Raw genomic sequence first — 25,016 nt, 5'->3', positions numbered from 1 at the left:
GTACTTGAAATTCACCGTCTTCACCATTTCCCAGCATGCTGTTCTGTGGGCCCCAGGGCACTCACCCGCTGACCCTCTGTGCTCATCAAACGGTCACTCCACCCCCTCCCCCCAGAGCCCCTGGCAGCCACCATCCTGTTTCTGTCTCTAGGATACTGACAAACCAGAGGAGGCCCTCACCCTGGCATTTCGCCATCATTTGGATCACGGCACTGCCCGGTTCCAGACTCTCACTGGCTCCACCCTCCCTCCCAGGGACCCTGAGCGAGCTTGCCTCATGAGCACCATGCCGGCCAGACCCCCTAATCCGCTGACCTCGGCCTCCTCGGGCTTGGGCACCCTTCCTGGACAGGCTCCCAGGGCTTCAGTGCCACTTTGTTATCTCTGCAGGCCTGGCCCACTGGGCTAATATTGACCCAAGCAAAGGAATCGCCCAGAGCTGGCCCCGCCCCTCCAGGCTCCGCCCCCAGGCTCATGGCCTGAGCCCAGCCCTTCCTGGTAGGTACAGAGCACTGCCCCCTCCCCCCCCCAGGTGTGGGAGGGGCGGGCGGAGGTTGCTGATTCAGGCCTACTGTAGGAGACCTCCAGGCCGGAACTCTGGCCGCTGTCCTGCCCTGGGATTTAGGCCATAGGAGGAGCAGGTCTGGGAGTGGCTCCCCTGCAGGGCCACCTCTGATGGCCGCAGGTGCAGCACTCAAGCCTGATGACAAGCCCCGCCTCCACCGAGGAGGAGCTGGCCCTGCCTGGCCTGCTGCAGCTCGGCCCTGTGGCCCTGGCCATCAGGACACAGCGGAGTCCAGGTCACCTCAGTGGCAGGCTGGTGGCTCTGGGCCTGGCGTCACCTGCTGACCCCAGCCAGCCCTAGACCAGAGGATTTTACGCCAGGCTGCTCTGAGGGTTCTGCCACAAGCCCGCAGTGTGCCTCTACCTCTACCCGCGGTGTCCCGGGAGCTGCCCTTCCCCAGCCACGGCCTCCTGCCCACGCCTTGGTGCCGTCCCGCAGACAGTGGGACCTGTGCCAACTCGAAAGCACGGGGAGGGGAACCTCCGCACGCCTGAGTCCCAAGTGTCCTCCCGATGGCCTGCGCCCCGCAGGGGGCGTGGACGGTCAGCAGGACACTTCAGCACGCGAGGAGGCCGAGGGAGCCGTGAAGAATGGACAGAGAAGGGCCGAGCAGGGAGGGGGCTGCCACGCCTTCCCTCGGGGACGGGCGGGCACGCAGGGGCTGGTGGCCGTGTCTAGGTAGGAAGGCTCCTCGGCTGAAACCCACGCTGTGTCACGCGCGGTTTGGGTCGAAGGTGCAGGCCTGGCGGGGGCGCGGGTCCCGTGATGGGCAGAGTGCAGCTGGCCCCACGGGCTTGGAGAGAAGGCCCGTCTGCCGAATCGTGGGCACCGGTGCACCTTGCTATCGGGATTGGTGTCGCTGTGAGGGTGGTGTCACTGCTGCCAGGAGTCCCTAGCTGGTGCCGGGGGTGGGGGGGAGTTGCTGGGCCCAGGGCACGGCCTACAGGGTGTTCCTGGCAGTGCCTTACCTTGGGATTCCTTGCCACGCATCGCCCACAGCACCCTGGCTCCTGCGCAGTGGCCGACGCTCGAGGTGCCACCCGTGGTGCCAGTGGTCCTGCGGTGGGGTTGGCACAACGGGTCTCTCCAGCTGCCACTGGAAGCCCATTGCTGCTGTCCAGGAAGAGCAAGCTGGGGGCTGATGGGCAGAACGGTCTCTGGGCCTCCCCAGGGGCCGGGGTCTGCAGCCCGACTCCATCGGCCCCAGCTCTAGTGGGGACGCCAGGGGACCAAGGTGCTGGCACAGGGCTCAAGGCTCGCGGGGGCTGGGGGGGGGGGGGGCGGCGCCAGGGAAGCAGTTCATGCGCGAGACAGAGCAGTTTCACAGGTTTATTTTTGGCAGGAAGGAAACCATCGCAAACCTCGATGGACAACACTCGCCCTGGGGACGTGGCCTTTCCCAGCCCGTGCGGGTTTAGAATTCCCGTGTCCAGCAGGAGCTTCTCCCTCCCCCACCCAGCCCCACCCCCACAGCTGCCACTGCCTGTGTGGACCGGGAACAGGCGAGAGCGGTGTGCAGTCGGGTGGGACAGAGGCGGCCGGCCGGCTCTGCCCAGGGCCCCGCGAGCCTGTGCCGTCCACTCTCGCTGAACCCCGGCGTGGACGTCACGAGTGTTTGAGCACAGGCCTGCGGGGGTCTGGACTTCACCATCTTGGAAACGCAGGGTTGTACAGCATCCCCAGGTCACAGGCGACTCCCCCCGCACACTGGAGGTCCACACGCACGCGGTGTCACGAGGGCACCCTCAGGTCCCCAAGGCCACCTCATCGAAGGAGCCTGCCCACCCCGTCTGTCTGTCGCCCGGGACGGGTGGCGTTCCTTCTCCGAGTACAGATGTGCTGTCGACAAACAGCTACCGTGCGAGAAGAAGAAGGACGGAGAGTTCAGAGGGGGTGGAAGACAGGGCGTGACCACAGCGGGAGCGTCGTGCGTCACCGTGGCTGTGGCCGTGAACCCGAGGCGTCCGGTCCCGGTCTCAGGGTCAGAAACCCGCGTCCAGGGACCGCACTCTCACCTGGCTCCCAAGGACCCTGGTGCTCAGGGCGAGGTCGGCTTCCCTCTGGCTAATGAGCTGGGTGTCTTTTGGTAACATGGGGAGTATATGGCACAGAGAAGGAGCTAACAGGTCCCCTTAGGTTTGAAAGCCCATAATTTAATAAAAGGTTACTAATTAAACGATAATACCCGTATTGACCATAAAAAACATAAACCCCAAACATTCACCTCATTTCTTGGCCTCATGTGACAATTCTATTGCTTCATTGACAGCTTGGCGATTAAAAAATATATCGATATCTTGATTATATACACAAAGCAGAATCAAGGGTGGAAAGAAAAACGGAATTTTGGAGTGTGGTCGAATAAGGTGCCCAGATCCAGAAGCCTCAGCGGCTCGGCTGGCTCTCCTAAGACTCTGGCTGCCCCTGCTCCCGACAGCTCCGCCCTGGCTCGGGGCAGCCCAGGAGTGGGGTTATGGCCAGCACAGGGCCTGGCCCAGGCCTGCCAGGCGCCTTCACTCCACCCGCCCCAGCAGAGCTCTCCTCCCAGGCTCGCTTTCCCTGAAGGACCCTCCCACCCCCTCTTCCAAAAGAGGCCCTGGGGAGCCAAGCGAGCAGGGGTGCAGGTGAGGGGTAAAGGCTCCGGCCCGGCCTGCTTCCACGTGGACGGCGACACACCGCGACGTGCGGGACATTTAAGGCATGGGGTCGCTGAAGGACTGGAGTTCCGAATGAAGGTCTGTGGCACGCCGCCCACCTTCTGCGGGGACGCCCTGTGCGGGGCACGCGGATGGCTGGGCGTGGGACACTCAACGCCGGGCCACCTGCTTGCCCTCTGAATACAGAACTTCGCTGAGGGCACGGCTGCCCGCAGACCCGGCTGCTGTCGGAGGACGTGTCTGGCCGCTGGCTCTGGTACGTGGTGAGCGGGGGCTCTCCACTCTGGGACCCCTGGTTCCAGTCTCCTCCATGCCAGGGGCCGAGGCCCAGGCCACAGAGGACAAAGGCAGTGGTGCCAACACCACAGGTTCTTTTTCAAAATGATCTCCAAGAGCAGTACTTCAGACTTGTCAACAAGCCACATGGTGCTGCTTAAACACCCACCCCGGGCCAAGCCTCCCCGGCCCAGGCTGCCCAGAGGGCCCCGGCTCAGCGGCAGGGACCTCCACCCCCCCCCCCCCCCGGGCCTGGCCTCCCTGGGCTTAAACACCCACCCCGGGCCAAGCCTCCCCGGCCCAGGCTGCCCAGAGGGCCCCAGCTCAGCGGCAGGGACCTCCGCCCCACCCCGGGCCTGGCCTCCCTGGGCTGGGCCTTCCCGGGCCAGGCCTCTCCGGGCCCAGCTCAGCGGTAGGGGCCTCCGCCCCCCCCGCCGGGCCTGGCCTCCCTGGGCTGGGCCTTCCCGGGCCAGGCCTCTCCGGGCCCAGCTCAGTGGCAGGGGCCTCTGCCCCACCCCGGGCCTGGCTCAGCGGCAGGCTGTGCTTCGGGGAGGGGACCTGAAGGTGCACTTGGGCCCCAGGTCTCAAGAGACCAGGCCAGCCTCTCACGGGATCTGCTGTCGACGGCAGCCTAAAGTGAGAGCCACATCTGTGTGGGGCGCTGGCCCTTTTGCCATTGTACCTGTGTGCACTGCCGGTGGCCAGTGCCAGCGAAGGGACAGGGCTGGCGCGGTCTGCGCTGGCGGGGGATCCTGCTTCCGACCCTGTCCAACCCGCAGCTTAGCAGTGAGCGTGTTCCGAGCGTAGGCACAGTGGCAAAGAACAGTGTGACAGCCGCTGGTCAGTTCCATTTGGTGGCAGCGCGGTAGCAGCAAAGAGTCCCCAGACAGCTCCGTGTGTCCAGCTTTTTGGAAAGGAAAGATTTAAAAAATCAATACAGTTTTTTTCTTTTTGTTAATCCATCCCAGGGCTTGTGGGTTTGTTGTAACTGCTCTACCAACGACAACGACAGACGGTCTATGGCAGTGGTGTGGAAGCAGAAGTGACAGGATGGCGCTTGTCAAGGGCAAACGCGACCTCCGGGCACACGTGTCACCGTCGCAGATGATGGCGGGCAGCGTCTCCTGTTTCCTGAAGTGCGAGCCACACAGCCGCGGGACATTGCACACGGAGTCAGCATGAGCGGGGACGAGACGCAGCCACAGCATGCCTGCGGGCGCCACGGCCTGCCGCATGCCACACGCTGTCCCGGCAGAGTCGCGGCTGGGGGAGGCAGGCTCCTGTGACTCCCCCCTTCCTCGCCTGCCCCGCCCCAGCCCGTGACACATGCACACACACGCACACGCACACACACGCACACACACTCACACACATGCACACTCTCCACCAGGTTCTAGAAAATTGTCATTTTCATCTTAGAGTCTCTGAGACAATAAAAGACTAAAAGATATCTGGAAACACGTTGTGTAGAAAAATCAACTCTCAGCTTAAAATAACATTCAAAAAGGCACTTCATCCTGTAGGAGAGATCTGGTCGGGCGGCTGCTTCGAGCCGGGCGGACGGGGCTGGGCTGGCGGCTGGAGGGGAAACAGCTCAAAGGAAGTCCGAGAGAGGGAGCAAGCTTTTTTTTTTCTTCCATTTTTTTTCCCTTTTTGGTATGTTTTAAGAAAAAGCAAATCCAGTAAAATGCATGTTCCTTTATGAAATCTGTTAAAAGAGTTTTTTTTAAAATAGTTGTTTCTGTTCTTAAAAAAAAAAAAAAAAAAAGAAAAGAAAAAAACCAGACAGGTAGGCATGGCCACTTTGAGCCGTGGTCTGGAGCGCGGAGCATCCTGGGTGCAGAGGCCGGCGGGCCCGGGGCCGGGGCTACCTGCTGCAGAGTCTGTGCAGCATGCTGTACACGTCGTCCTCCCGGCTCAGGCCCTCGAAGAACGGGATGAGGTCCAGCAGCTCGGTGTCCGTCATGTCATCGAACCAGGACTGCACGGGCACCTGCAAGACAGGATGTGCAGGAGGCAGTGGCCGTGTCTGCCCTCCGGGAGCACGCCCCGCGGGAGGAGGCTGCTGGGCGGACGTCCTCGGCGTCACCCGCAGCCCGGCCTGATCCCGCGGCTGGGAGGCGGCTCGGGCAGGCAGGGCCCGGGATGTTTGAGGGTGCGCTCTGCCTCCTGCCGGTTTCAAAGGCCCCAGGTCCCTGCATCCCAGAGCACTGGGAGCTAAGGTTGCACATGGGCCTGGGGCCTGGGGTGGGGGCCGGGGCCGGGGCGACACTCGGGTCACCGTGCAAGCTGCAGGGCACAGAGCTGAGAATTCCCTCCCATGCTCAGCGGCGTCCAGTGAAAAGCACAGCCTGAGCTCTCAGGGCTTCTGCGGCCAGGGCATCCACGGGACCCTCCCTTAGCTTTGGGGGGGGGGAGTGGGGTGGGAGGACGGTGATCATGGGGGCAGCCAGGGCATCCACGGGACCCTCCCTTAGCTTTGGGGGGGGGGGACAGCGGTCATGGGGGCAGCCAGGGCATTCACGGGACCCTCCCTTAGCTTTGGGGGGGGGGACGGTGGTCATGGGGACAGCCAGGGCATCCAGGGGACCCTCCCTTAGCTTTGGGGGGGGGAGTGGGGTGGGAGGACGGTGGTCATGGGGGCAGCCAGGGCATCCACGGGACCCTCCCTTAGCTTTGGGGGGGGACGGTGGTCATGGGGCAGCCAGGGCATCCACGGGACCCTCCCTTAGCTTTGGGGGGGGGACGGCGGTCATGGGGGCAGCAAGGGCATCCAGGGGACCCTCCCTTAGCTTTGGGGGGGACGGCGGTCATGGGGGCAGCCAGGGCATCCACGGGACCCTCCCTTAGCTTTGGGGGGGACGTTGGTCATGGGGGCAGTTAGGGCATCCACGGGACCCTTCCTTAGCTTTGGGGGGGACGGCGGTCATGGGGGCAGCCAGGGCATCCACGGGACCCTCCCTTAGCTTTGGGGGGGGACAGCGGTCATGGGGGCAGCCAGGGCATCCACGGGACCCTCCCTTAGCTTTGGGGGGGACGTTGGTCATGGGGGCAGCCAGGGCATCCACGGGACCCTCCCTTAGCTTTGGGGGGGGACGGCGGTCATGGGGACAGCCAGGGCATCCACGGGACCCTCCCTTAGCTTTGGGGGGGGACAGCGGTCATGGGGGCAGCCAGGGCATCCACGGGACCCTCCCTTAGCTTTGGGGGGGACGTTGGTCATGGGGGCAGCCAGGGCATCCACGGGACCCTCCCTTAGCTTTGGGGGGGGGACGGCGGTCATGGGGGCAGCCAGGGCATCCACGGGACCCTCCCTTAGCTTTGGGGGGGACGTTGGTCATGGGGGCAGCCAGGGCATCCACGGGACCCTCCCTTAGCTTTGGGGGGGGACGGCGGTCATGGGGGCAGCCAGGGCATCCACGGGACCCTCCCTTATCTTTGGGGGGGGATGGTGGTCATGGGGGCAGCCAGGGCATCCACGGGACCCTCCCTTAGCTTTGGGGGGGGACGTTGGTCATGGGGGCAGCCAGGGCATCCATGGGACCCTCCCTTAGCTTTGGGGGGGGACGGCGGTCATGGGGGCAGCCAGGGCATCCACGGGACCCTCCCTTAGCTTTGGGGGTGACGGCGGTCATAGGGGCAGCCAGGGCATCCACGGGACCCTCCCTTAGCTTTGGGGGGACGGCGGTCATGGGGGCAGCCAGGGCATCCACGGGACCCTCCTTTAGCTTTGGGGGGGGGACGGTGGTCATGGGGGCAGCCAGGGCATCCACGGGACACTCCCTTAGCTTTGGGGGGGGACAGCGGTCATGGGGGCAGCCAGGGCATCCACGGGACCCTCCCTTAGCTTTGGGGGGGACAGCGGTCATGGGGGCAGCCAGGGCATCCACGGGACCCTCCCTTAGATTTGGGGGGGACGGCGGTCATGGGGGCAGCCAGGGCATCCACGGGACCCTCCCTTAGCTTTGGGGGGGACAGCGGTCATGGGGGCAGCCAGGGCATCCACGGGACCCTCCCTTAGCTTTGGGTAGGGGGAGTCGGGGTGGGAGGATGGCGGTCATGGGGGCAGCCAGGGCATCCAGGGGACCCTCCCTTAGCTTTGGGGGGGACGGCGGTCATGGGGACAGCCAGGGCATCCACGGGACCCACCCTTGGCTTTGGGGGGGATGGCGGTCATGGGGGCAGCCAGGGCATCCATGGGACCCTCCCTTAGCTTTGGGGGGGGGACAGCGGTCATGGGGGCAGCCAGGGCATCCACGGGACCCTCCCTTAGCTTTGGGGGGGGATGGTGGTCATGGGGGCAGCCAGGGCATCCACGGGACCCTCCCTTAGCTTTGGGGGGGACGGTGGTCATGGGGACAGCCAGGGCATCCACGGGACCCTCCCTTAGCTTTGGGGGGGGGACGGCGGTCATGGGGGCAGCCAGGGCATCCACGGGACCCTCCCTTAGCTTTGGGGGTGACGGCGGTCATAGGGGCAGCCAGGGCATCTACGGGACCCTCCCTTAGCTTTGGGGGAGGACGGTGGTCATGGGGGCAGCTAGGGCATCCACGGGACCCTCCCTTAGCTTTGGGGGGGGGACGGCGGTCATGGGGGCAGCCAGGGCATCCACGGGACCCTCCCTTAGCTTTGGGGGGGGACGGTGGTCATGGGGACAGCCAGGGCATCCACGGGACCCTCCCTTAGCTTTGGGGGGACGGCGGTCATGGGGGCAGCCAGGGCATCCACGGGACCCTCCCTTAGCTTTGGGGGGGGGGACGGTGGTCATGGGGGCAGCCAGGGCATCCACGGGACACTCCCTTAGCTTTGGGGGGGGGACAGCGGTCATGGGGGCAGCCAGGGCATCCACGGGACCCTCCCTTAGCTTTGGGGGGACGGTGGTCATGGGGGCAGCCAGGGCATCCACGGGACCCTCCCTTAGCTTTGGGGGGGACGGTGGTCATGGGGGCAGCCAGGGCATCCACGGGACCCTCCCTTAGCTTTGGGGGGGGGGACGGTGGTCATGGGGGCAGCCAGGGCATCCACGGGACACTCCCTTAGCTTTGGGGGGGGGACAGCGGTCATGGGGGCAGCCAGGGCATCCACGGGACCCTCCCTTAGCTTTGGGGGGACGGTGGTCATGGGGGCAGCCAGGGCATCCACGGGACCCTCCCTTAGCTTTGGGGGGGACGGTGGTCATGGGGGCAGCCAGGGCATCCACGGGACCCTCCCTTAGCTTTGGGGGGGGGGACGGTGGTCATGGGGACAGCCAGGGCATCCACGGGACCCTCCCTTAGCTTTGGGGGGGACGGTGGTCATGGGGGCAGCCAGGGCATCCACGGGACCCTCCCTTAGCTTTGGGGGGGACGGCGGTCATGGGGACAGCCAGGGCATCCACGGGACCCTCCCTTAGCTTTGGGGGGGGAGTCGGGGTGGGAGGACGGTGGTCATGGGCAGCCAGGAGTGCAGAGAGAAGCGAGCTACAGAGGAGTTTGAGGAAACCATGAAAGGCCCTTTCAACAGATGTACAGACAACCGAGCGACATGCAAATCTAGTCATGTAGTTCTGACCAACACTGGCAGAATAATTTATAAAAGGTCCATGCTTAGGGGAAAGGGAGACAGAGGCCTCTAACTTTATCGTCACTGTCAGTCATTTATTTATATCTACCTACCTACCTACCCACCTAAGGGCAGAGAGGCAGGTCGCCCACCTGCTGGTTCATAGCCCAAATGCCTGTAATAGCTGGGCCGGGCCAGGCCAACGCCAGGAGCTGGAGCTCCACTGGGCCTCCCACACGGCTGGCAGGGACCCACCTGCTGCCTCCCGGGGGAACAATCACAGCAAACTGGAATGGGGAGTGGAGCTGGAACCGGAACCCAGCCAATGTGGGCTCAGGGGTCCCGAGCGGTGTCTCAACTGCTACGCTACATGCCCGCCCTCTCCATCGACGGTTCTGGTGTTGGAACCAGGCACACGTGCCATAGAACCCAAATAAACTCAAACCGTCGAGAGAAGAAAAGCAACAGCAATGAGCCTGGGGATGAAGCCGGGACGTGGCAGCGCTCCACAAACAGGGCGCTCTGGAGTGGCCGCCCGGGCACCTGCATCCGTGTCAGAGTGCCCGCCCTGGAGGCCGGCTCTGCTCCGAACCCCAGCTTCCTGGTGGAGGGCATCCGCAGGGCGGCGGGCCAGGGCTCCGGTGGTTGGGGGAGACCAGGACTGGAGTGCCTGGCTCCTGGCTTTGGCCTGGCCCAGTCCTGGCTGCTGCAGGCATCTGAGGAGTGAGTCAGTGGCCCGAAGCCCTCTGTCTCTGCCACTTCAGTAAAATAAAATCAATACAATTGTAAAAGGAGTGGAGAGAGCGGGCGTGACTTGGCAGGCTGAGCTGGCCACTGGAGACACCTGGCGGGGGCCTCCCTTAGGGGACAGGGCAGGGAGGCAGGGCCCCCAGAGACACCTGTGCGTTCTCCCTCTGCGTCTGATCCAGGTTCCTGCTACTGTGCACCTGCGAGGCAGCCGTGGTGGCTCAAGTGCCCAGGTCCTGGCCATCACACGAGACCGGATGGAGGTCCAGGCTCCCGGTTTTGGCCTGGACGTTGTGAGCATCTGGGCAAGGAACCGGTGGATGGAAGATCTCTATCATCCAAAACAAAATTAAAACTTTTTTTTTTTTTTTTTTTTACAAGGGAAGGGAAAGGAGTGGCTTTGAGACTCCAACACAATTAAGAGGACAGTTAAGAGAGACATCAACCCAAGCAATGCATGGACCACGCTGGGGCCATCACGAAGGCCGCAGTCGAATGGAAGAGAATCTTCCAGGGCGAGAGCACAGTGTGGCCGCAGTGCGGTATCAGACAACGTCAGGAGCCGCTCAGAGAGACGCAACCATAGAACAGTGTCTGTGCTGCAATGCAGCCCTCCGGAGACACAGTACCAAGTGCGCTACAACGATTCAGTCAAATGAACAATTTAAATATAACGCATTTGGAGTGTCTATGCAAATCACGAGGTCACGTGAGCTCACTCAGCCTAGCTGGAGCTCACTGCTTTCTGTGTTGTGGATGTAGGTTCTGAGTTGTGCAGCAGGCATTTGAGCTCGGAGGCCCAGGCTGGGGCCCCGTGTAGTGGGCGGGGTGCCCAGGCCGTCTCTGCCCCCAGAAAGGCTGAGCAGGGGGGCTTCTCCCGCTTGCTCTGAGGGTCGGGCTGCAGCCAGCGAGCCCTGGTGCGGGTCCTGTGCCCCCTCCCCTCCGACACCTGCACTTTCCAGGCACCATCGGGAGGCACTGTGAGGGCTGCACGGAGGGGTGCGCTCACCCCTAAGAAACCCTCCTGTTGAAGAGGTCACCCCGGCCTCCTGGGAACGCAGAGGCCCTGAAGTCCCGGGCAGCTGCCAGGGACGGGGGTCAAGGGCACACAGACCCCTTCTCAGTAACTCAACTCCTACTGCTAAGGAGATGCAGCTTATCAAGCGAACCCGCCGGGTGCCACGCTGAGCCCTCCGGCGGCATCCGATGCTCCCATGAGGCAGCCGAGGCTTCCACCGGTGAGCAGGCCCGGAGCCCTTCCCCTGCGGGCGCTGGCCTGGGAAGGGGGTCCCGTCCCGGCGGGGTACTTACTGCATTCTCAGGGTGGAAGATGTACGAGGCAGGGGAATTGTCCACGATGATCACCTTGCTCAGCTCCCGCCCAAGGCGACTCAGGTCCTTCACGTAGTTGCCACGGTGGAAGACGCAAGACTCTCTGAAGAGCCGGGCCCGGAACACACCCCAGCGGTCTAGGAGGTCAGCCACGGGGTCTGCATACTGGGGAGAGGCGATGCAATTAACAGGGGTGGGGGCGCCTGGGAGAACCCAGCCCCACCGACTGTGGCCGGATGCATGCTGCTTGGTAGATGGGGCGCACGTACGTGCGTGGTAGTTCTTCGGGGCCTGGTTATCTTCCTGCTCGCGTGCCCACCACACACTGGCTTCTCCCTGTCGCCAGCCCACCAGGAATTCCTGCCAGCTGCAGCTCCAGGAATATCCAGACTCCACCCCCATCCCCCCCCCGCCTCTGGTTGGGGCCCCGGGTCCCTGGCGCCCCTTTGCCTGGAAGCTGTCAGCGGCTGGCAGGAGAACACATCTGATCATCCACACCCCTGTTCAAAACTCTCCCCTGCGACCACAGCCTCCCTGCCCTGTCCCCTAAGGGAGGGCCCTGCCAGGTGTCTCTGGGGGCCCCACCTCCCTGCCCTGTCCCCTAAGGGAGGGCCCTGCCAGGTGTCTCTGGGGGCCCCACCTCCCTGCCCTGTCCCCTAAGGGAGGGCCCTGCCAGGTGTCTCTGGGGGCCCCACCTCCCTGCCCTGTCCCCTAAGGGAGGGCCCCGCCAGGTGTCTCTGGGGGCTCCGCCTCCCTGCCCTGTCCCCTAAGGGAGGGCCCCGCCAGGTGTCTCCGGGGGCCCTGCCTCCCTGCCGTGTCCCTAAGGGAGGCCCCCGCCAGGTGTCTCTGGGGGCCCCGCCTCCCTGCAGTGTCCCTAAGGGAGGGCCCCGCCAGGTGTCTCTGGGGGCCCCGCCTCCCTGCCCTGTCCCCTAAAGGAGGCCCCCGCCAGGTGTCTCCGGGGGCCCTGCCTCCCTGCCGTGTCCCTAAGGGAGGCCCCCGCCAGGTGTCTCTGGGGGCCCCGCCTCCCTGCAGTATCCCTAAGGGAGGGCCCCGCCAGGTGTCTCTGGGGGCCCCGCCTCCCTGCCCTGTCCCCTAAAGGAGGCCCCCGCCAGGTGTCTCTGGGGGCCCCGCCTCCCTGCAGTGTCCCTAAGGGAGGCCCCCGCCAGGTGTCTCTGGGGGCCCCCGCCTCCCTGCCCTGTCCCCTAAGGGAGGGCCCCGCCAGGTGTCTCTGGGGGCCCCGCCTCCCTGCCCTGTCCCCTAAGGGAGGGCCCTGCCAGGTGTCTCTGGGGGCCCCGCCTCCCTGCCCTGTCCCCTAAGGGAGGCCCCCGCCAGGTGTCTCTGGGGGCCCCGCCTCCCTGCCCTGTCCCCTAAGGGAGGGCCCTGCCAGGTCTTGGTCTGGCCCAGCCGTGGCCACTGACGCTGTCTGGGGAGTGAACCTGTGGACAGAAGATTCCCCCCGCCACCCGGCCCTCCCTGTCTCTCCCTCTCCCTGTCACTCTGCCTTTCAAATAAAGAAATCTCTATTTAAAAACAGGGGCCGGGCGCAGTGCTCAGCGCTGTGAGCTATTCTCAGTCTGCCTCGGGCTGTTAGGGCCGGCGAGCGGGGAACCCCCGGCTCTGCTCTCCCCTCTAAATCTGCGTGAGGAAATGCCAGGACACGCAGGGGCGCCTGGCCGCCGTCGGCGGAGGAGAGGCCACCCAGGGCACCCGTGGGGCCTCCCCGCCTGGGGACAGCCGGCTCCTGGCGGCTGCATACAGCTACTCCGGGGAGCATTTGTTTGAAGGGCGCTGTCACCATGGCAACCCAGAAGCTTTTCGGAGTGGCAGTGTGCACATGGCCTGCATCCATCCCATCTGGGGCGGGACCCCGTCACCATGGAAACAGAATCTCCCCTCCGAGCCAGGGGCTGCCTGACTCACCTTGGCCAGGCTGGCAGTGAAGAGCACACACTCGAACAGCTGCCCCATCCTCTGCAGGAACTCGTCCACGTGTGGCCGCTTCAGCACGTACACCTGCAACGGAGGGCGCGAGCCGGTCAGGCGGGCGGGGCCGGCGGCACGAGGGGCTGTGAGGCCCAGGGCGGGCGCCGGGTGCCAGGGAGGGGAGGACAAAGGGGGCTGACCCCGGAATCAGGGGCATGGCGGTGAAAATTTAGAACCAGGGAGTAGGCAGGGGCTATACCACTCGTTCAGGTCACACGTGTTTCTCGGCACCTGCCGGGGGTCCAGCTCTGTGGACACAGCTGGGGGCTGGGTGCTGTCCTGCTGGAGGCCAGGCCTGGCTACTGCTCCAGCTGCTGCCCGCTCTTCTGAAGAGCACGCCTCCCTCACTAGCAGGGCCTGGGCGGGAGGGCAGGCCCAGCCACGGGGCGAGAAGGCCGTCCCCGCTGGCCTGGGACGCCGTCTGCGTGATACACACAGGGGCTCTCCTGGGCACGGCATGCAAACAGGCATGTCAGGGGGGTGTCCCCAGCCGCCTCCAGGGCCCCAGGAACACACTGCCAGGAGGGGCCTCCAGCCAGGGAGCCAACGGCAGGCTCTTGGAGACCAGCTGGGCAACGTGCGACCCCGAGGGCCAGGCCAGGCCCCAGAGGGTCCGGGGGGGGGGGGCCGGGCTGCAGCCCCCCCGCAGGGCTCTGAAGCTGGGGAACCAGGGAGGCGGGTGAGACAGCAAAGCTGCGACCAGAGACTGGCGAGTGGGAGAAGCGAGGAGCCAGTGACCTGGAGAGCCCACCCCCCAAAACTCAACATTAGCCTCATCCCTGAAATAAGCACAAGCACCGAGCCCCAGCCGGGCGGAAATATTCCAGAATGACGTGGCCTACGGGGCATCCCAGCAAAGGGCCCACTCCCCTCTCCGTGGGAGCACACGGGAGGGGACATTGGGCCTGAACCCTGAAGACTCAATAGGAGCCCGCCAGGCCAGCAAGGATGAGAAGTGAGCTTCCAGGGAGAGGAAGCAGGGTGGGCGAGAACGGCCGAGCCCGCGCGTCCAGCCCATCAGAGCCCGCGCGTCCAGCCCATCGGAGCCCGCGCGTCCAGCCCGTCGGAGGGGTCGGGGCGCAGCAGAGGAAGGGGCTGGAGCTGCAAAGTCAGCACGTACAGAGCTCTGAACAGCACACGGAGCAGCAGGACAGACAGCAGGGCAGCCGGGGGGAGTGGGGGCGCTGCCCGCAGAGCGAGGGTCCACCCAGGACACACAGCAGGGGAGCCGGGGGGAGTGGGGGCGCTGCCCGCAGAGCGAGGGTCCACCCAGGACAGACAGCAGGGCAGCCGAGGGCGCTGCCCGCAGAGCGAGGGTCCACCCAGGACACACAGCAGGGGAGCCGGGGGGAGCGGGGGCGCTGCCCGCAGAGCGAGGGTCCACCCAGGACAGACAGCAGGGCAGCCAGGGGCGCTGCCCGCAGAGCAAGGGTCCACCCAGGACAGACAGCAGGGGAGCCGGGGGCGCTGCCCGCAGAGCAAGGGTTCACCCAGGACACACAGCAGGGGAGCCGGGGGCGCTGCCCGCAGAGCGAGGGTCCACCCAGGACAGACAGCAGGGGAGCCGGGGGCGCTGCCTGCAGAGCGAGGGTCCACCCAGGACCGGATAGTTTTCAAGACCAGAAGCAGGTGCTCAGGGGGGCCAGGATTCAGTGGGGACCTCCTGGCCGACTGGCCGGAATGGGGTGGGCCTGGCTGTGGCTGATGCTGGGAGGGGCCGGAGGAGGAGGAGGAGGCGGAGGAGGGCCTAGGGTGGGCGCTCCGAGGAGCAGGGAGGCTGGGCCGGGCACCGTGAGACTCCCGGTGAGGCTCCTGCAGGCCTCAGCTTCCTTGCGCTGCTTGGAAAGCAAGCGTCGGCACACGCGGAGGCAGGAGGCTGCTTTGGGAACTGTGGTGCTGGTGCCTCTGGCCGAGAGCAGGGTCTGGGCCCGGATGCCGGCGTGCAGGCCCGCGTCCCCGTCCAAGTAACCAAGAATAGGCCCCTCGGGACCTGCACAGCCTATCCTGGATTACTTGAACGCGGCCACGGCCTCGCCAGGACGCGCCCGTGGACTCGGCCCCTCGCTCGGGAAGGGTTTCGGACCCCAGCCTTGGGACCTGGGGTCTCTGCCGCCCGGCAGGATGGAGGCTGACGGGTCAGCAGCGGCCGCCGGTCACGTTCACGGTTGCCTGCTGCAAAGGGCTGCCTGCTCCCCTAAGTCCGGCCGTGCCCCTGGCGGCCTCTCCTGTCTCGTCTTGAGCCAAGGCAACGAGCACAGAACCTGAGCTGCTCTGATGCTGAGCCAGCGCACTTGGTGGTCTGGCGAACGCCACCTGCCCAGTGCCCGGCGGGCCGGCTCAGCGATGGCTTTTCAAAGCACGGAGCACGGAGGCGCCTTGCCCAGGGAGCTTCCCAGCGGCACCTCTGGGAGGGCAGGCGAGGGAGGATGGCGGGAGGGAGGCACTTGCGTTATCTGGAGCCTGCGACTCTCACTTTAGTTCTCCACCGTGACCCCAGGCCACTCCTCCTTCCCTGTCTGGTCAGAGCTGGCTGGACCTAGCTGCCTTCCAGGACCCCGCCCGTCCTGCGGAACCCTACCCTCCAGAGCCTGCGCGACCGCCCCGGTGCTGGGCAGAGACGCCCTGTTCGGCTCGAGCACCAGGAAGGCCTTTCCTGCCCGCCACGCGAGGCCAGGGACGTGTCCTCCCGGATCTCGGGGTGACAAGCAGGGGCCAGCTCATCCCTGCGGGAAGCATGACACAGCCCCCGCCCCCAGGTTCCCGTTCTGAACACTGTTCCCAACGTGCTCAGAAATGACACTATTTCTGGAGGAGCTTTATGCAAATAAGGAGAAGAAAAAAAAAAAAAAAACAGCACAGACAGCCCTGGGTGACGCCTGCCAAGCGACTATGGCAGCTTTATTCATAGCAGCCAGCAGAAGCCCATGCCCACGCCCTCCCCCCACTCTCTCAGGTTGGGTTCTGGCCGGAAACCCCACTGGACAGGATGACCGGGCTGAGCGGCTGGCACGGAAGGGGACCCCTCTCCCCGGTAACCCCTAGCTTTTCTCTCCGGCCCGCGAGGAGAGCAGTGAAGAGCAGTCACTGGGGGAGTTAACTGGACCATCACGCCTGGCCACTGGGCGACACTGGACCTCTGGAAGTCTGCATCGAATCAAAGAGCTGCCCGACCTCGCAGCCACACCTAATATTTACAAACAGATGACACGTTTCCTTCGACACTCAGTACAAAATAAAGCGAAAGAAGGCAGAAAAACCGTGGTATCTAAGACACAAAGGCCACTGCCTTCTGTTGAAGAACATGGTTGCCGAGATGGGAATCTGGAGATAAAGTCCACGGGAAACGTAGTCACTGGAGAAACGCTGAAACTCAGATCCGCTTTGATTTCTTACCTGATGTATAGTCCCATCGATTTCAACCGGAACAATAAAATCAGCATTACTAATAGGCTAGAGGGAAAAGAAACTATAATTACTACGTCTCAAAGAAGAAGGTAGGACTGGACATTTCATCAAGAAAAACATCTCCCTGGGACCAGGGCCTTGGAGCCCGGGAAAAGCGGCAGAGAGGAGGATGCTGGGGGCGTGGGGCTCCACGCTGAGCAGGCAGCTCTTCCTCTCTGACCAGGGTCGTGTTTCCAGCATCCAGGCCCAGTCTCTGATCACCTGCCTGGCCTCAACCACCGAAGGTGGCCCAGCCTGGCCAGAGCACGGGGCTCTCCCTAAGTCCAGGCCTGCCCAGAGCCCTCTGGTGGCCACCAGGGGGCAGAGGGAAGACAACCCAGACTCCTAGAGGCTGCTCAGCAGGAGGTGCGGGGCGCAGGGACCCAGAGCAGGACCAAGGGCACCCCGGGGTGGGGGGCGGCACAGAGGCCACAGCCTTGGGCAGGCTCCTTCATTTCCTGTGCCTGCATTTCTTCTCCCTTTACAGCCACAGGCGTGGGTCTGGTGGGGGCCCGAGGCTCCATCCAGCCCTGAGAGTCTATGACTTCACCCACCAGCTGATGGCCTGATAGCCCCTCTCGCCCGCCCCCAGCGGGGCAGAGCCGGCCACCTGAGTGTCCGCTCTAGGGAACACCCTGTCCAGCGCAAACAGACGCTTCTGTTTAAAATAACTCGTGGGTGACGTCACTGGCGCCCAACGTCCCATGGTTCCTCCGCAGGCCGTGTACTCTCAGGGCTGGCCCTGCCCACAGTTCTCGGTGGAATTCCTCAAGGTGGGTAGAAAACCACGCGCACGGCCCACCAGAAGCACCGGCCTGAACAACGGGAGGCGGTGGGAGGGAGCGCCGGGTGGGTGTCGGGGGTCCTGAGCCAGGTCCGGCTGGGCCAGTGCTGGACACACGAGCACGCTTCTGTGGTACGCACTGAGCACACACGGACAGTGCTGCACCGCTGCCGGCCGCCCCGCCAAGCACCTGGGCTCAAGGTCACAGCTCGTCCACCCCCAGGGTCGGAAGGTCAAGGGTGAGCTCAGTATTTCAGACTTTCACAACTGAAACACTGAACGGTGCTAAAAAGCGCCTGACGACCGAGAGGCCACAGGCAGACTCTCACAGGTCACTGGGCAGCGAGACCACACCCACAGAGCGTATTAGGAGCGAATACTCATCCTCCAGGGGTCAGCAAGGCTGGGCTGCACGGCTGTGAGCTTCCAGGGGAGAGGGCCTGTGGCTTCCAGCGCTACAAACCCGAGTGTTAAGTACCAAGCCCTGAAGAACACTCCGCCAGGGGGAGATGTTGCTCCCATCAGCTGTGGCATCAGCGCCCTCGGGGAGGCCCTGCCCCTGCGTCCAGAACTCTCGGCGACCCTGGGGCTCTCTCTGGGGGATGGGGCGGCCCCTCCTCCTGGCTAGAGGGAAGAGCCGCCTGCCCCCACGCTCCTCAGGGCTCACAGACCACCTCTGGGCTCTCCTGAGGGCTTTCGGGAGAGGGATGTCCTGGTAGGGGCTGCTGGGGCAAAGCCCCTGTAGTTTCTTGTGGGGGCTACTGGGGTCTCTTGGACCCAAGTGCAGGGCGTCTGTTGCGTGTCCCAGGAAGTGTGGGGGGACCAGGCTGGGCGGAGGTGGGGGAGGACACACATTAACAGCCAGAGACAGCAGAGCAGTGCCACGGCCAGAAATACCCCGGGAACATCAGACCCAAACCCTGAGCACCTGACCGCCCCCGCCGCCCCGCCCCGTCTCCCTTACACAGCTCATCGCACTGAGGAAGGAAGGAAGGCCATCAGCTCACTCTGGGGGTGAGCACGGGCTCGCTGGGCGTTTCCGCCGTGTTCTGGTGGGGAGCGGGGCGTGGGGCTTTCCCTGACACCTCTGTGTGAGGGGCGTCACGCAGGCAGGCGCTCCTGCCCGTCACGGACACGGTCGACAGACGCGGCAGAGTCGGCTCACCTGCCCTTCGCTCTGGAAGACTTCTGCGGGCCTGGCCGCCTTTGGAAACTTGGAGCTGGAGCCGGGAAAAACTCCCAGGGAGCAAGGTCACGCCCAGCTTCCAGCTGCCGCCCTAGGAGCCCGCAGCACGCAGGCTGGCTGGAAGAATGCAAATGGCGCCCTGGGGCGCTGGCGGCCTGGCTGCAAAGGGTTTTTGGGGTGGGGTGGGGGTTGGCTTATGAAAGGCAAACTTATTAAATAAAGCGAGGGCTGGGGACCCTGGCAGCCCAGCCGTGGCCTCCTCTCCTGCAGACAAGCTGCGTTAATATTCAACCGCTCTGGTTAACGTTCACCGGGAGGCTGAGCTGTCTGCGGCCACCTGCCCTCACCCGGATGCTTCCTCCAAAAGCCACAAATCAGCGAGGCCGCAGCCTGGGGTGTGTGTGTGTGTGTGTGACCGGCCTGGGGTGTGTGTGTGTGTGGATTCACCTTAAAGGAGCTGTGCACCAAGGTTTCATCGAGATCGATGACCACACATTTCTTCCCGTAGTCGAGCACCGTCACCTCGGGGAGGAGGTATTTAGCTGGTGGCTAAAGAGGAGCGAGAAAAGAGCCCTGGTTATTACCCTTCTGCACACGACAGCCTGATTCTCGTTTTCTGATGCTAACAGCGGCAGAAGTGACAGCGACACTGAAATCCGCGGTCAAGTTCATCCCAGGTTTCAGGCAGACTTGGCGCCGGGAGTTCTAGCAGGCACAGTGCCACCATCTGAGTGGCGGTGAGCGCCGGGCTGTGGCAGGGGCAGACTGGGGTTAGGGTATCAGCTGTGCCAGCCCTGCTGTCAGCTGGGGTCATAACCCCCACGGTTTGGCTGCTAGAATGGCGGTGACACCTGCGCGGCCACTGTCGTTACTGCAACGGGTCCTACGAGAGCAGGTGTTTCATCAGGAATGGGTGTTTCATTGTAACAGCCGGCCGGTGCCGCGGCTCACTAGGCTAATCCTCCGCCTGCGGCGCCGGCACCCCGGGTTCTAGTCCCGGTCGGGGCGCCGGCTTCTGTCCCGGTTGCCCCTCTTCCAGGCCAGCTCTCTGCTGTGGCCAGGGAGTGCAGTGGAGGATGGCCCAAGTGCTTGGGCCCTGCACCCCATGGGAGACCAGGAGAAGCACCTGGCTCCTGGCTTCGGATCGGCGCAGCGTGCCGGCCGTAGCAGCCATTTGGGGGGTGAACCAACCGAAGACCTCTCTCTCTGTTTCTCTCTCTCACTGTCTAACTTTGCCTATCAAAAAAAAAAAAAAAATTGTAATAGCTACTCTTAACCACGAGGCCTGTTTCCCGGGGCCATATGCTGCCTCCATTAACGCATTTTCACTGTAATAGGTTAGCCTGTTTCAGGGCGATGCTGGAACCACGTTGTTTTTTTTTATTATTATTATTATCTTTCATGTGACTGGTGTTTTCTGAAGCTTGAGGAGAACCTGTAGGTCCAGCAGAAGGACGCAATCCCACAGTGACCCAGTGGCTGTCCCGCTTGCAGCGGGGCGCTCTGAGCCCCGGATCCGGCCCTGGAAGCTGGGTTCCTCACGCGCTGCCTGCTGCCCAGAAGCCCTCCTGGTCTAGAGCGATGGAGTCCCGGCACGTGCAGGCACCCTCCCTCGACTGCTGACTCCCCGGGCCGCGCCTCCTCCAGAGACGGCCCGAGATATTCTGGTCGCTCTGTGGTGTGGTGTCCCCTCCCTGCCCTGCGGGAAGGCCCCACTCTGTGGATCGCACATTCGGAGCAAAACAAAGCTCGAGGGAATGTCCGTCCCTGGCCACGGAAGGGCCGGCAGTGCACACGAAACCGAGGGGCCCTGTGGAGTGGCTAGCTCCTCTCCTTCCCACTGAGGCTGAACCTCCGCGGTACTGTGGGCATCACCTGGTTCACCTGTGCACGGAACCAGGCCGAGGACACACCGGGCACATCTGCGAATACCAGGATGCCTTTGGCAGAGACAGGGTCCAGAGCGGCCCAGGAGGAGGCGCTGGGGTGGGGACATGAGCACTTCTGGGGGCTCCTGCCACTGGGCGCTGGGTGCTTCACCCTTTTCCAACATCGTCCAGAAGGAAACACCTTCTGGGCCCCCCCAAGTTCCACCAATGTTCACCAGGCAGCCCTCTGTGATCCCATGGCACGGGAGGGGACACGTGGCCAAACAGCCCTCTGTGGTCCCATGGCATGGGGAGGGGACAAGTGGCCAGGCAGCCCTCTGTGGTCCCATGGCACAGGGAGGGGACAAGTGGCCAGGCAGCCCTCTGTGGTCCCATGGCACGGGGAGGGGACACGTGGCCAGGCAGCCCTCTGTGGTCCCATGGCACGGGGAGGGGACACGTGGCCAGGCAGCCTTCTGTGGTCCCATGGCACAGGGAGGGGACACGTGGCCAGGCAGCCCTCTGTGGTCCCATGGCACAGGGAGGGGACACGTGGCCAGGCAGCCTTCTGTGGTCCCATGGCACGGGGAGGGGACACGTGGCCAGGCAGTCCTCTGTGGTCCCATGGCACGGGGAGGGGGACACGTGGCCAGGCAGCCTTCTGTGGTCCCATGGCACGGGGAGGGGACATGTGGCCAGGCAGCCCTCTGTGGTCCCATGGCACGGGGAGGGGACATGTGGCCAGGCAGCCCTCTGTGGTCCCATGGCACAGGGAGGGGACACGTGGCCAGGCAGCCCTCTGTGGTCCCCATGGCACGGGGAGGGGACACGTGGCCAGGCAGCCCTCTGTGGTCCCATGGCACGGGGAGGGGGACATGTGGCCAGGCAGCCCTCTGTGGTCCCATGGCACGGGGAGGGGACACGTGGCCAAGCAGCCCTCTGTGGTCCCATGGCAACGGGGAGGGGGACACGTGGCCAGGCAGTCCTCTGTGGTCCCATGGCACGGGGAGGGGACAGCCCTCTGTGGTCCCATGGCACGGGGAGGGGACATGTGGCCAGGCAGTCCTCTGTGGTCCCATGGCACGGGGAGGGGACAGCCCTCTGTGGTCCCATGGCACGGGGAGGGGGACATGTGGCCAGGCAGTCCTCTGTGGTCCCATGGCACGGGGAGGGGACAGCCTTCTGTGGTCCCATGGCACGGGGAGGGGACACGTGGCCAGGCAGCCCTCTGTGGTCCCATGCCACGTCTTTTCTGTCCCCTTCCTAGTCTGGTGAGTTTTCTATCTGCTCCTTCTCCTACGTGTGCACGTATCACAGATACGACACTGTGCAACGTAACTGTAGCCTGGCAAGGAGGCAACCTGGAATCTACGGCCTGCACTTCCAGAAACACCCAAGAGCTGCCCAAAGTGGCTCTGTTCTTTCCCAAACCCAAGATCACAAAGCCCCCTCTCCCGAAGCCTGGCCCAACCCTGCTGGACACGCGTTCCCGGCGTCCACAGGAGTCCACGCGTTGTCCGAGGGAGGGGAGGGTGAGGCGCGCGTTAAGCGAGTGTTGAGTGGAGCGCAGAGAACGAAGCCGAGCTGGTGGGCAGTGGGCTGGCAGCTTCCTCTGCCCGCTCTCTAAACGCACACAGCTCTGAGCTGGTGGGCAGTGGGCTGGCAGCTTCCTCTGCCCGCTCTCTAAACGCACACAGCTCTGAGCTCGGCTTCGGTTCACACCTGTTCTCCAGCTCCTGGCTAAGGAAGCTCTGCCCAGTGCAGACCATCGCCACAGGGCTTTGCCATGCCAACGCAGCTGTTCAGGTGGTGCCAACTAAAAAATGCCCTGAACCAAATTCTCTCTGAAGAACGAGAGAAACACTGGGAGCAAGGGGGGCCTTTCTGCACAGAGAGCGGCTGCCCAGATGCACAGGGAGCGCCCCCGGGAGGCGGGGGGGGGGGGGGGGGGGCCGTGACCTGCCCCGCACGGTGTGGGAAGTGATTCGTGGCGTTCTCTTCCTGGGAGGCCCTCTGAAGTTTCCTGCCTCGGCCAGTGACCTGGCAGCCGTGCATAGCTTAACGCTAAGGTTACTTCCTCCGCTGGGCCCGCCCCACAAAGCTCGTACATCTCGCAGACCTCGGCCTCTTCCTGGAACGTGCGGTTACTGTGTTCTTACTGAGGGTTTCCCAGGCCCGGGGGCTGCGGCCGCACTCTCCAAGCCTCAGAGAGCAGGGCAGAGGTCAGGCCACGTGGAATCCGGCTGAAACCAGAAGCGCGGCCGGGCCGACCCGTCCTCTGTAGCGCTGCCTCACTCCCAGGCTTAGAGCACAGACGCCGAGCCCTCAGGAAACACTGCTCTCTCGCCGTCACCATTTTATCATGGTTTGCGGCATCAGCGCCATGCGGGACTCAGGCAAGAGCGTGGGAATGGCCAGCCGTGGGCCCCAGCCCCGGCGCCAACATGCGTGTGCTCAGCGCAGGCCACGGGCACCCAGACCTCTGACCTCTGCGGTTTCCACACCCGCTTCTTCCTCTGCATCGTTGCTTGTCTTGTCTTAAAGGTTTGTTTATTTGAAAGGCAGAGTTATGGAGAGAGGCAGAGACAGAGAGAGAGGTCTTCCAGGCGCTGCTCACTCCTCAAATGGCCGCAATGACTGGGGTTGGGCCAGGCCAAAGCCAGGAGCCAGGAGCTTCTTCTGGGTCTCCCACATGGGTGCAGGGGCCCAAGACTTGGGCCATCTTCTACTGCTTTCCCAGGCCATGGCCAGAGAGCTGGATCAGAAGTGGAGCAGCCAGGTCTCGAACCAGCGCCCATAGGGGATGCCAGGCTGCAGATCGGGGCTTTAACCCGCCGGCCCCCTCGGCATGTTTTCCTCACCCTCAGCACCTGTTACCAAACAGCCCAGCCAGCTTCCAGGAAGGAAGGCCCTAAGAAATCCAGCCCATGGCTGAGGAGCTGAGAGACGTGTCCCAAGGAGGGCATCCTGAATGGTCTGCACAAACATGTCATTCCCGATGGGCGTGAAACTGGGGCTGGCACACCCAAGTAGCTACTTGGAAGAGAAGGCTGCCTTCTACCTCCTTGCCTTCTTTTTTTTTTTTTTGACAGGCAGAGTGGACAGTAGAGGGAGACAGAGAGAAAGGTCTTCCTTTTTGCCGTTGGTTCACCCTCCAATGGCCGCCGCGGTAGGCACGCTGCGGCCGGCGCACCGTGCTGATCCGATGGCAGGAGCCAGGTGCTTCTCCTGGTCTCCCATGCAGGTGCAGGGCCCAAGGACTTGGGCCATCCTCCACTGCACTCCCTGGCCACAGCAGAGAGCTGGCCTGGAAGAGGGGCAACCAGGATAGAATCCGGTGCCCGACCGGGACTAGAACCCGTGTGCCGGCGCCGCAAGGCGGAGGATTAGCCTACTGAGCCGCGGTGCCGGCTTACCTCCTGCCTTCTACCAACAGGAGTTTCTGAATGGGTCACAGACTTCAGCCTAAGGGGGGAAACTCTTGGTCCACAGCCACAGAGCGACTCGGCACAAAACCCAGGAGCTCTGCAGGGCAGGAGGAACACATTTATCCAGGCAAAATTAAAACGTGGTTTGCGGCCAAAATGATTACAAACAAGGCCAAGCATTTATCAGAAATTTGGAGAAAAGTGCTGATTTCCTTAAATTTCAAAAGACAATACAGGGGCCAGTGCTGTGGCATAGCGGGTAACGCTGCTGGCATCCCATGGGGTGCCGGTTCAAGTCTCGGCTGCTCACTTCCGATCCAGCTCTCTGCTGTGGCCTGGGAAAGCAGTGGAGGATGGCCTAAGTGCTTGGGCCCCTGCACCACATGGGAGACCTGGAAGAAGCTCCTGGCTCCTGGCTTTGGATTGGCCCAATTCCAGCTGTTGCGGCCATCTGGGGAGTGAACCAGTGGATGGAAGACCTCCTCTCTCTCTGCCTCTCTGTAACTCTTTCAAATAAATAAATAAATAAATTGGAAAAAAAAAAAAAAAAGAAAACCCCACCTCCCCAGGAGCAATTGCTGAGTCTCTTGATGCTCCCAGGAAACAGGTGGGGAAGACAGGAGCGGTCGCAGGCTGGGTACGGGGGCCGTGTCCGAAACCTGGGCCCCTCCCGAAGGACACAGGGCTGTTTGGAAGGCCCTGCCTGGCAGCGGACAGCTCCACGGAGTTTCTTTTGGGAGTCACCCGTAGTGTCTGCTATGGCTGGAAGACAGTGCCGCCTAGGGACAGTGGTCTTGGGGGACAGGGTCTCCCCCAAACTCCAGGCCAGAAAACAGAAGTGGGGGGGCACACGGGGAGGAGCAGCCTTGTGGCATGGCGTGGGTCCTGCCAATCAGGATAGAACGAGGGCGATTTCTCTGATCTCAGAGCTGCAGGCGAGCCACCAGCACCGCTAAAAACAAGTCAGAAACGGCCTGCTGACCGGGGCCCGGGCTTGCCGAGGCCAGCTCCACTGGGACCGGACCTGCGGCAAAGAACCACGGCTGGGCAAAGGGGCGCCCGGCCGTGTCGGTGGCCGGGCCCTCAGCTCATAAGGACCTGCAGGGTGAAGCACAGGCGGGAACTTGGCTCGATGAGTGCTGAGCCCGGGTGCTGTCTGTGGAGGCGCTTCCTGCGCCCAAGTGTCAGGTGTAGCTTGGTTTTGC

General features: G+C 63.7%; 1 protein-coding gene across 4 annotated transcripts in view; it reads right to left on the bottom strand.

Moving 5' to 3' along the window:
- Positions 1 to 3,945: 3,945 nt before the first annotated feature.
- The window catches only part of CTDSPL (CTD small phosphatase like), a 126,882-nt gene continuing 105,811 nt past the window's right edge, over positions 3,946 to 25,016 (bottom strand). For 2 of the 4 annotated variants that reach the window (XM_062216157.1, XM_062216166.1), the window contains 6 exons: positions 18,963 to 19,064; positions 16,495 to 16,551; positions 13,039 to 13,131; positions 11,098 to 11,283; positions 5,370 to 5,491; positions 3,946 to 4,402 (listed from right to left, as the gene is read on the bottom strand). In XM_062216157.1, coding sequence (XP_062072141.1) covers positions 4,279 to 4,402; positions 5,370 to 5,491; positions 11,098 to 11,283; positions 13,039 to 13,131; positions 16,495 to 16,551; positions 18,963 to 19,064 — 684 coding nt within the window. In that variant the 3' untranslated portion in view covers positions 3,946 to 4,278. Of the gene's footprint in view, positions 5,492 to 11,097; positions 11,284 to 13,038; positions 13,132 to 16,494; positions 16,552 to 18,962; positions 19,065 to 25,016 lie in introns of all 4 variants that reach the window. The other 2 variants (XM_062216173.1, XM_062216182.1) reach the window with 1 other exon arrangement.

Source organism: Lepus europaeus, chromosome 2, assembly GCF_033115175.1.
Source record: "Lepus europaeus isolate LE1 chromosome 2, mLepTim1.pri, whole genome shotgun sequence".
In the NCBI taxonomy this organism is placed as follows: Eukaryota; Metazoa; Chordata; class Mammalia; order Lagomorpha; family Leporidae; genus Lepus; species Lepus europaeus.
The sequence above is the reverse complement of the archived record's forward strand: the minus strand, read 5'-3'. Positions and strand labels throughout refer to the sequence as shown.